The 11,609-nt window shown below is 36.5% G+C and overlaps 1 protein-coding gene across 1 annotated transcript; it reads right to left on the reverse strand.

Annotated features, from left to right (window-relative positions):
* Positions 1 to 6,155: 6,155 nt before the first annotated feature.
* Positions 6,156 to 7,334, reverse strand: LOC148779367 (uncharacterized). Its single transcript, XM_088853459.1, has 2 exons — positions 6,926 to 7,334; positions 6,156 to 6,826 (listed from the first exon to the last, which is right to left on the reverse strand). The coding sequence occupies exons 1-2, from the start codon at positions 6,965 to 6,967 to the stop codon at positions 6,512 to 6,514; spliced, it is 357 nt and encodes a 118-aa protein (XP_088709585.1). The 5' UTR covers positions 6,968 to 7,334; the 3' UTR covers positions 6,156 to 6,511.
* Positions 7,335 to 11,609: the final 4,275 nt, after the last annotated feature.

The following is an 11,609-nucleotide window of genomic DNA, read 5'->3' on the forward strand; positions in this document are numbered from 1 at the left end:
AAATCTTTTTATTTTTCATGGTCATACATCTCAATGTCGAGATGATCAATCAAAGGGTTTTTCAACATTAAAACTACCTTTTCCGATGGATTTTTGAGGTGCATCTGTAGTTTTGCATTATAAAGTTGCATCCTTAGGGACCGTTAGGGTACCTGAAAATCATTACGTGACAATAGATTACAAGGAAATATGACATTTCCACTATTTGGATACACTTAATCGTAAGAAAATGAAAAGATATTATGCTAAATTTCCCCAAAAATTAGACCCCAAAAATCAAAAAATCCATTATGCACGGTGATAGGAGAAAATCTATTACGACGAGTAATTTTGGGAAATCTTTGGCGTGCGTTTTTGCCTATTCTATTCTTGATTAAAAAAATCTTCTAAGCCCTCTCTTTATAATATCTTGGTGATCCCTCCCTTTTTAAGCTTGTCCCCTTATCTAAAGGCATCAGCTCTCATATAAAAACAAAAAAATAAAAATACAAATCAGTAATCAATAATAAATTACACCACACAAATCATAATAAAAGTTTCACACAACATAATGTGATCCCTCCCTTCTAGTTTACTAATCAAACTTCTTCCCATTTTTTAGCTCGTATTCTACAAATTTTGAATTTAGTATCATAAATTTATTTTTTATTTGAAATTACATAAAGAGACATTTGAAAGACTTCTATAAAAAATAAATAAAAATAAGGCTTATCATAATAAAATTATGTTATTCCAATCATATTGTTCCAATGATTTATCATGTTGAAACCAATGTCATGTTAGAAAACATGTGATTGCATATAAGTGCCAAAGGCACTTAAAATAAGTAGGAAATAGTGTCATGATTGTAAAATGGTACAGGTTATTATTAGAAAATCTTTTTAGAATGGTGATAATGTTATTATTAGAAATCTTTTTGGAATGGTGTGATGATGATTTTAATTCAGTATTTTAGTGGAATTTTGTGACAAAAGAGAAGGAAATGATAATTATGCATTTTAGTGAAATTTTGTGACAAAAAGGAAAGAAATGATAGTTTATAGGCACATGCTAGTAAAATGTTGGTAATGCATTTCCTATATTTCTTCCAGACATAGCCAAACAATAACAATGTATTTCCCAGGTAGCATCTAAATATTACCCAAACAGTAACAATTTATTTACAGGTAATGTATTACGAAATATATTTCCAAGTATCCAAACGGCCCCTTATATAAACTTTTTCTATTGTATTACCTTTACATGTCTAATTTGAGCTTACAATAATTGCAGCTCAAATTGCATCCTTATATAAACTTTTTCCATATTATATTACTTTTACATATCTAATATAAGCTTACAATAATCGCAGCTCAAATGCATTTATTTTTTTTGACAAGCAAAATAAGAAGATGGCGCTGCCCAGGCTCAGGCCAAGTACCTTCAATGTGTAAGAAAGACGTGATAACCAACTACACCACATGCCTACTTGTTGTATTATTCACATGAATAAAAGCCTGAAAGCCTTTATTGTATTGCCTTTGAATCACAATAAGTACCATGCTCAAATCCCACATCAAAAAAATGAAAGAAGTTTGACGTGAATAAAACCTTCCTCAATACTACACACATTGCATGCTTGAAAAGCATGATGAAGCATGAGGCAGTGTGCCCAAGGATACCTGGCTCTAGGGGCTCATGGTTGATGGAGACATATGTCGCCATGTGATTGTTTCCATTTTTATTGAAAATGATAAAAATGCCTATTATTCCCATTTTTATTGAAAATGATAAAAATGCCCTCGACCCGGCCGGATTCCGTTTTATAGCTGGATTTGGAACAGTCCAGCCGATACCCGATCCGAATCAGGACACATGTGGCGATGTGATTGTTCCCATTTTTATTGAAAATGATAAAAATTCCCATTGTTCCCATTTTTATTGAAAATGATAAAAATGCCCTCGACACGGCAGGATTCCGTTTTATAGCTGGATCTTGAACAGTCCAGCCGATACCCGATCTTAATCGCTCGGTTCCAGATCGGATCGGTGTTTTTTTGAACCCCCAAATTTCGGTGTTTTTTTGAACCCCCAAATTTGGTGATATGAGCTGCCTAATTTGGCTACCAACCTAAGAAAAAAAAAGAAAAAAAGAAAAAGAATATACGATACGCGCCTTAGAACCGCATGAAAAGCTTCACATTGAGGACTGCAAACAAATTGTCTAAATGGTCTGATCAAAATGATTAGCACTTAAAAACTGTTTCTTTTAATTTTATAACACTAATATGGTTATTTAAAGGAAAGTATATAATGAAATCATTTACCTTTGATATAAGGTGGTCATAGTTAATCTTGACAATTGGATGTGAAATTGGTTGACTGCTTTTATTTCATTGACCATGTTTAAAGTTCAAAAGAATTTTTTCAAACTGTGTCACACACTCAAGCTATCAGATTTCCCATCATATGGATATAAGTAAGTGTGACCTCCCTATACCAAAAGATAAATGGTCTCATTGTATACAAGAGCCTAAGGTCATTGACCCTAGGAAGCATATGTAAATTCTGCTCCCAAGGGAACAAAATGTACATTTGTTCCCTTGGACCAAGACCTTCATATTATTAGTGCTACTTCAACTCATTCATTCGATGATAATGATGATGGTGATGTTGATAATGGAGCTAACAATGATATTAGAAAAGGGGATGTACTTGATGTCTTAGGGGACACAATTGTTAATCTGCGTCCGCGATGTACCAAATGTCCATTGGGGTCAATGCAGGTAAAAAATGGCAACTTTAAAGTTGATTATCAAATAGAAGACGTATGTACATCATTTAACTGGAGTAGGAGGTAGAATTCTAAGATACATTAAAGGCTTTCGCCATAAAACTTAAATAAACATTTGAAATATATAGTTTATATGTTTATTAAAGTGTCAAACACGAGTTTATGACATTCATGACGTATCGGCACATGCTCAAAATATTAGATATATGTGTTCCAATTGCATAGCTCCATTCAAATTAACAAGTAGGCCATGAGCACTGGTGTCTTAAAATGCGAAAAGTATACACTTATCTTTAGTACAAGGTGATCACAATTAATGTTGACCAGTAAAATGTGAAATTGGGTGATTACATGTATTGCATTGACTAAGCTCAAAATTCAAAATAATTTTTTTCAAACTTTGTGACACACCTAGGCTTTCAGATTTACAACGGATGGTTATAAGTAATTGTATCCTCCTTGTACCAAAGGTAAATAATTTCATTGTATACAATCCCTTTAAAATATTTCTTATTTTTTTATCTTGTGTGTTTATAAGGATAGATGATCCAGACAATTCCCTAATTCCCCTCAAGGACATGTTGAAGGATGAGAAGAGGATCAAATACCATAATGACTACCTCACAAATTTGCTGGCTTCCATGAGGTACATTGCTTTATTGACTTGTGAAATTCCATTATTTTTCAATTTGAATTGCAAAATTTTGTACTTTTTCCCTTTTAATTTTGGGAGAATCAGGGTTAAATAAAGGTGGCAATGGACCCGACCAGACTCGAGACCCGGTGGGTAGACCTGACCTCCTGTTCCGGTATAAGTCCAAATTTTTCGGGTCCGGGTCCAAAACCTAGACCCAAATACTATTCGGGTTCAAATCTAGCCCGACCCATTACCACTCCTAGGGCTAAAATTTTGGCATATATAAATTTCAAAATTATGCTCGTTATGAGTAACCAATGTGTACTTTGTCGAATTTTCTATTTGTACAACCCATGAAGTCATTGTGTTACATGAGTTGCCTATTGCGAAGAAAATATGGCAATCATTTAAACTTTTAAATTGTATTTTACAATATTAGACCATTTACAAGGCTGTAAGGTCCACCCACTACTTTCTGTAATCTAAAACTTTTAAATTGTTAACATTTAAATCTAATATCCTCCCCCCCCCCCCTCCCCCTCAAATTTAAATCTCATAATCCATGGCTTTTGTTGCCCCCCTTCCTAATTTGGAAAGGTAGATTGTGCGTCAGGGGACGCACTTCTACAGTAGCCTCCCCTTAGCCATGTAACATCCATCATGGAGACGGATGCTGGAAAATGGTAGCTCCAAAAAGTTTGAAATCAATAGTGTTAAAATTATGTTAAAAAAATTATTTTTTGTGTTTTTAATTTTCTTTTTTTTAAGTTACTACTTGTCATTGTTGAGATTATACATTCCTCAAAATTTTGAATCTAAAATCTGTATCTAAAATGGATTTTAGAGGGAGGACTCATTAAAAAAGGTGACTCCGTTGACTCATAGAAACCTTGTCCTCTTAATTTTGGAAAAAGTTCATATAATTGCGATGCTCTAAAGAATCAAATTAGGGTAATCTCAAAAATTTCACTAGAAGAGGTTGTTTTGATGCTCAAATATTCTCAAATTGATCATCTTGACCTCAAGATGTACAGACATGAGAAAAAAAATGATTTCATGTTTTAGAATTAGTGTATCTTGTAATGCATTTTTTTACCGTCAATTTTCAAGTTTTCATAGATATGCTCAATCTATATTATTTTTTAAGCTTAAAATTTTATAATTAAAGATAAGAATATGTTTTAAAGCTATCACAAAGATTTCCAGTTTTGAAAACACATTTATCGATACTATTTAAAGGTGCACATTACTTTCATTGTTTAGAGTTTCGGCTCTATAGAATCCACACTTTAATTTTTGCGTAGAACATGAAAAATGTTTTCCAAATTTGGTACAAAATACTTTGAAATTCCATAAGCTTCCAAACTTTGGCAATTCCAATTTTACGAGGATGGATGCATTATAAAGGGATATTTTGTGTGGTCTCTCTTGGACAATTGGGAATGGGCGGCCAGATTTACTTTGAGATTCGGCCTCTACGTCATAGATTATAATGATAAGCTCAAGCGATATCTAAAGGACTATATTCAATGGTTCAAAAACTTCTTAAAATGATAATGCAATTATGTTTGTCTCAAAAAGGCATATAATAAAACTGTTTACTTTTTGGTACAAAACGGTTATAATCGCCTGTAACACTCGCATACGAAATCAGGCAACTGAGGGTGCACTATTGACTCGTGCTCAAAATACGAGGAAGTAGTCCTCAAATTTGAAGGTGCACTATTGACTCGTGCTCAAAATTCGATAAAATAGTCCTTAAATTTTCTGTCGACAAATAACACAATCTAGCGATCCAAATTCACGCTACAAGACTCGTGACTTTTGCGATATGAAAAGTATAAGTCACATCATACAATATCCTTTTTTGTATTATTATTTCGATGTATCTCATCATTATTTTTGTATTTTTATTTCAATGTTTTTAAAGATCCATTGTCTTTTGACCAATCCGAGTTTCTATATATTGAATTTTATCCAAAAGATTAATGGTTAATAAGAATAAGAAAAATTGTAGGTACCTTCAATTTAGACTTTTTAAACAATCTCTCCCCAGCCAACTTTTTTATCGCAACTTTTACCCCAAAACATACTTTTTTGACAAATACCCCACAGTCAAAACTCATATTTATTTGGATGAAGATACCCTTATCCGTACAAACTCGCGTCACATCCCCTTAGGATGCGTAATGACCAAAGCTTAAGTGTCGGGTCGCAGTAAAAAATTGTCGGACCGTTACAATAAAACCACTGCCGTACCCCAATGCACAGCTACCGGACCGCATGAAAAATATGTTGGACCGATGTAAAAGAGTGCTGGACAGATATCACCTTGTGCCAGACCGAGCTAAAATCACAATCGGACCCATTGAATATTTGTCAAATCGAAGGCACCTTGTGCCTAACCACGTGCACACTATACCAGCAAAGAATACAATGCTGGACTGGCAGTTGGAAGTGCCAGACCGACAGTTGGAAGTATTGAACCGACTGCACCTCATGTTGGGAATGTGACACGAGCTTGTACAGATAAGGGTATTTTGGTCTAAATAAATGACTTTTTAATTGGAGGGTATTTGTAAAAAAAAAATATTTTGAAATAAAAGTTACGAAATAAAATTGGTTGGGAGGGAAGTTGTCTAGAAAGTCCAAAGTAGGGGTATCTGTAATTTTCCCATAAGAATATCCATATCCTAAATATTTGTGAAACCCCTTCGACGTCTTTTAAAACTCGAAACAGTTAGGTGAGTTGTCAGGTTCAATTTTTTTTGTTTTTTTTGAGAAAACTACAACTGTTGTATACTCTACACCGCATCCTCCAACAAGCCACTCGGCCCTATAGGTTCTCCACTGTACAAAAAGAACTCTATCCGAGATGCCTTTATGAATACATCAACACATATTTCTCCGTCCTTTCATAAGTCTTCAACAATCCTTGTGCGTTGCTCCCTGCCCTTCCTTGCCTGAGTAGCAACATCAGCTGCAGGATCATGCTTCCTCCTGTTAGTGGTAGCGGCTGCCCATTCCTTCAAGGTACATGCATCATGGGCAGTATGTTGGCCATGCTATCTGTTGTCGGTTGCATTTTCTTCGTTGAGCTCTTATTGGAAGCTGAGAGCGCTGCTTCTTTTCCCGATAATGTCGTCAGATGAGGAAGACTTGAACTCCTCATCACGCCCCAAGTCCACCACCAGCACAGATGTGCTAGGGGTATGAATTGCTGCCGTGTCGGCACCTTCTTCATTAGTATCATGGGAAGGGCCTTGAGTGACTTGGTGGTCATGCCTATTCAAAGTGACGCCACCTCCCCCTAATGCATCCCTTCCATCCGTGACCCCAGTGCCAAATATGGTCTCTAAGACCTTGAAGTATAAAGGTAAAGTCTTGCCGTTGTATCTTTTTACAAAACTATTCTCCTGTAAATAAAACATATGCATGTATTCAATTTGTGGGAACATTGTACTGAAACTTGCATAACCACATAGAAATAGACAACGAAAGGGTTTTCAACTCACCACTGTATACTGAGCCCATAGGACTGGTTCAGCAGTCTCCATATTTTTCCCATAATCAAACCCAAAACCAGATTGTGATAAAGTTTTACTTCCATGAACTTGGTCCTAAATTTCTTGTATTTATTCTTCAATCGTTCTAAGTCATAGGAATTTCCAATTGCCCCTTTCATGAATTGTATCATTCGGAGTCATGCACCTTTTTTTAGGCCCCTACCTTTCTTGACCTCTTTCAACAAGATATCAATAAATTGATTCTCCTCTGCAACGTTCTACTGTGCAAATTGTCTGGTTTCGCCTTTTCGTGATTTGCTCCCCATGACAGTATTTTTACTGGCCGTTGACGATTGGTTATCCATTCCTTCGGAGACAAATAGTGCATTTATATATTTACTAAATCGTATGAAGTGATAACACCACCTATGCACGAGGCATATGGACAATTGACCATTCATATATAAATTTGTTACAATATATCTACAATGATAACCGTTCATAGTACCATGTTAACGATTTTGTTTACAATGCAAACAAGAGAGATCTTGATAGGAAGATTCCTCAGATCCGTACAACAAAATGATTTTAAAAAAGTGATAGAGAGTAAGGAAAATCAAATTCTGATTTGAGGCTAGATCTACTCAGAAATGAGTAGATCCGCTCTCAGATCAATGGCATAGCCAGCATCAATCCAAAAAGCACGAAAGAATAAAATAAATATAAAATCCTAGATCTAACAAAATAACTAAAAAATAAAGGAAAAAGCATAAGAAAAATGCTTGGCCAGGCCAGTTGGCCCGGCAAACCCGAGGCTTCAAGGCCTCGCCAGTATCAGGACCGGCTGAGTTTATGCCGTACGTCCTTTTTTGTCTCTCTTCAAGTTTTGACCAAGCCTTGGCTTGGTTGGATTTCTTGATCTAAGGGTGGCCTAAAGCTAGGGTTTTCCTAGGTCTAAGATTTGCTAACCGGCTTTTTGTCTCTCTATCTTTCTCTCTCTCTTCCTCTCTTTCGTTTTCTCTGAGCTCTCTCTCTCTCTAAGCTTTTTTATTTCCTGGGCTCTTTCTCTTAGATTTCCTAGCCTCCAACGTTCCACCTCTCTCTCCCAACTCTTCCCTTTCTCTCCCCTTAAACACGCTAGTTTTCTTTTCTTATAGATCTAATAGGGATATGGATTGGATAACTACTAAAACTATAGGATTTGCTCCGTGTAGAATGGATAACTACTAAAAACTATGGGATTTGCTAAGTATAGAGTAGATAACTACTAAAAACTATGAGATTTGCTAGGTCTGAGTCGTAGGATGGGGACCATGGATTATGGTGGTCTATGGTTTAAGGGTCTACTGAAATAGTGTGGTCCTATGGTTTTTTTAAGGTTAGGAAAATCATGGAATTTTACCAATTTTAAAAATGTGGTGTCTACAGTTGCCACTCTTTGGCACTCCCTGTCCTTCGAGGGACAGGTGAGTGTCAAAGAAGTAGACACTCTTTGGCACTCCCTGTCCTTCAAAGGGCAAGTGAGTGGCAAAGATAATGTAGACATTTTAATTTTCATCATGATGTATTGTAGTCAGAGGACATACCAACTATCCTTCCAAGATATTGCGCCTTCCGCTCACCCACTTAGGGTATTTTCATTCTAGGGTTTTCGGCATGAGATGTCGATGAGTTACACTAGCTTAAAACTCGAGTTGGATTTTCTGACCATGCCACTTAACTTTAAGGGTTTTTCACAATTTCAAATTCTTAAACCTGACACTTTCTTTTATTTTCTTAGGGTTTTCTAAGGTCTTCTATAGATTTATCTTGTTTAGGCAAAGGTTTACTTGGTCAATTCTGAAGAGAGAGATGAGGTGGCAACATGGTAATCATCATATATTAGTGTCCAAACTCCTTCGTTTTTAAAAGTATTTTTAGAAATAAAACCTAGAGCCTTGAACTGGTCATGATTTTAACAAAGAAATTAAAGTTCTTTTAAAACATATGGCATATGATGAAAATTTTGAAATGAGAAAGATATTTTGAAAAACAAATTTTTAGTTAGCAGTTTTAGCTTCTGCAACGATAGAGCCCTTTAAGTAGTGTAACGCCATGTAACGATGGACAGGGTAGTTGGCAGTTATACTCATGCAAACGATGGAGTGTTTTTTAAAAGAAAAGTTTTGAAATGAAAGTTTTAAGATTTTTATTTTTTTTTAATTTTTTTTAAATGTGGGTCTTACAGTTTAACCACTTGTGACCCCTTTGGTAGACCCTATATGAGTGTGTCGGCTCCTTGCTTAAATCTTCAGGACGAGGAATCATCAAGTATTTCATTATCTTCCAACCTCAACTCTTGTATTTCAATTCAAAGGAGAGTTCTTTGGAGTTTTCAAGCAAAACATAGTTTTGAAAATACAGGATACTGCCCCTGGGTGTTTAGAGTCTCTATGGATTTCCGATTTAGTTCCTCCACCATTCACCTTTCAAAGTCTAGATGATCGATGTCCTTAACAAAGTTCCAACAGGCTAATGCTTATTGATTTTTCTTTTGACACTATTCTGACTCAGGATGAAGGAAGAGAAGATGTTTACATATAAAAGACTTTAGAGAATAGAAGGAAAGGAGAAAACTTCTTCTTTTTCATCACTTCCAGCATTTCGGGTGTTCAGCTTGGTAGCCATTTTTCCAACACATGGGGTTCCTTTTAGAATTTAAGCCCAAATGATTTCTTTTTTTTTTTTCCTTTTTATTTCTCCCCTGGGTCCCTTTCGGGTGTTCAACCCAGCAGATTTTATTTTATTTTATTTTTTGAAGAAGAAAATGACGATAAAAGAAGAGGAGGAGGAAGAAGAAGAGTCAACGGTGTTTTTTTTTTTTTTGGCATTTCGCTTTAAGACTATGTAAGGATTTGATCATCTTTCCCTTATCCAGGTAGCAGGGAGGTTCTAATATCAGCCATCCTCTGATTTCCCTTGCCCCAGGTTGGCATCGAATATTTCTTTGACAATGGTCATCGAGCTCCCTTTGGATTTATCTATTGAATTGCCCCACTTGATCCTTGATTTTGGGACTCATAATTACTCTTAGTTTCCTAATCCCTTACATGGATGGATAAGCTCATTAGTTATTCCCCGTTAATGGGATAATTTGTATTACTCATTAAGCGTTAATGCCTTTTAAAGTTTGAGGCGTGAATGCCCTATTTGTTTCTTGCAAGGGGTGATCACTCACCCAACTCCTTTTTTATTTTTTTTTCATTGAAGATTTTTTGCTCTTCGGAGGTTAACTCCGTAGTAGGCTCCTCCTCAGTGCTCGAGCTTGGAGGAGATTCTCGCAGGAGAAAAGTGACTAAGTTAACATTGGATGACCTTATGGCACGTTGGGAGTCTTCAAACAAGGGCTCAATCTCATTAACTGCCCCTGTTGTGCCCTCTTCATGAGAGGAGATTACCTCTATTTAGTAGTTTAATGGGGTTGCCCCTGCAGGGCTTTCTGTTCTGTTAGGAACTTGTTTTTCATGAGATGAACTTTTGTGATATGGGCGTACCCTAGTTATCGGAGTTGTGCTCCTGCCCTAGTTAAGCTCTAGAAATCTCTCCTCTTGAGGATGTGACCCAATTTGGTCACCATATGGGTGGATCATCTAGGAAGTCTTGTGAAGACGGCCCAGGTGGGCCTCTTAGAATTTTTAGAAGGTCAACTTCTTTTGATAGTTGAGGCAGTAAGTCTCCTTGAAGAATTTTCTCATCTGCCTCCTCTTGAGTTATTCTCCCAGAATTAAGGTTTTCTTGTCACCATGAGTTTGGAACTCCACAGTTTCTTAGTCTTGGTTAAGCTTATGCTCGAGTTCACCTTGCTTTTGCGAGTTTGATTCATTATCATACATGTGTGATTCATTTATTATGTGAATTTAGAAGTACAGGTTGAAGGGATCATCTGCCCTAGTTTGATTACCGATGATGGGGACTTCTTGTACCTCTTTCGAGACTACATCTTGGAGTGGAATTCCACATGTGATGACCCTTTCTCGTACGTTTTTTTTGGGTTAACTTCTGGGTGAGCTTATGCTCGTTTTGTTCTTCATCTACTAGACTGTCCAATTGATTTCTTCTTGTGCTCCAAGGCCATTGTAGCTGTTTTTCAGGTTTGAGTGCAGTTTGTGATTCTTCTGAGTTAATCAGGCTGACATCAGAACTGTTTGTCGAGACATCTAGAGTTTCTATTTTTTCTCTAACAATCACCTCTTTCTTTTTAACACTTATCGTATTGTTATCAATGAGGTCCTGAACTCTATGCCTGAAAGCTCGGCATTCTTCAGTATTATGAGCATAATTTTGATGCCACTCACACCATCGAGATGTATCGCCTCCATGGAAGGGAAGAATCCTGGCTACTACAGGTAATTCTATGAGCCTTGCCTTAAGCAACGTCTTAATGACATCCGTCATAAGCTCATTAATGGGAGTGAGTTCCCTTGGTGTGGAAGTCTGCATTCTCCATGTGGTAAAGTAAGTTTTAGTCCTTTCTTTTGAATGGTTTGTAGAAGGGTTGCTTTTCTTGATTATGTTCACCTCTCCTTCTTGAGAGGGTCTTTCGCCAGTCGAGTTATCAAAGACTATAGCCTCATCCTCCTTAGCCCGTTCATAATGTGCTACTTTCTCAAGGATAAGGTCAAACGAGTAAGGAACCGCCCCATTGCTGAAGAAC

The sequence above is a fragment of the Amborella trichopoda genome, chromosome 12, assembly GCF_054954075.1.
Source record: "Amborella trichopoda isolate Santa Cruz 75 chromosome 12, AtrichopodaSantaCruz75HAP2 v2.0, whole genome shotgun sequence".
Lineage (NCBI taxonomy): Eukaryota > Viridiplantae > Streptophyta > Magnoliopsida > Amborellales > Amborellaceae > Amborella > Amborella trichopoda.

Bases quoted from the DNA above. Each gene is read 5' to 3' on its own strand.
- LOC148779367 (XM_088853459.1), bottom strand. From the start codon at position 6,967: ATGGAGACTGCTGAACCAGTCCTATGGGCTCAGTATACAGTG. The intron at 6,827-6,925 runs GTGAGTTGAAAA...TTTTATTTACAG, and splicing joins TATGGGCTCAGTATACAGTG to GAGAATAGTTTTGTAAAAAG.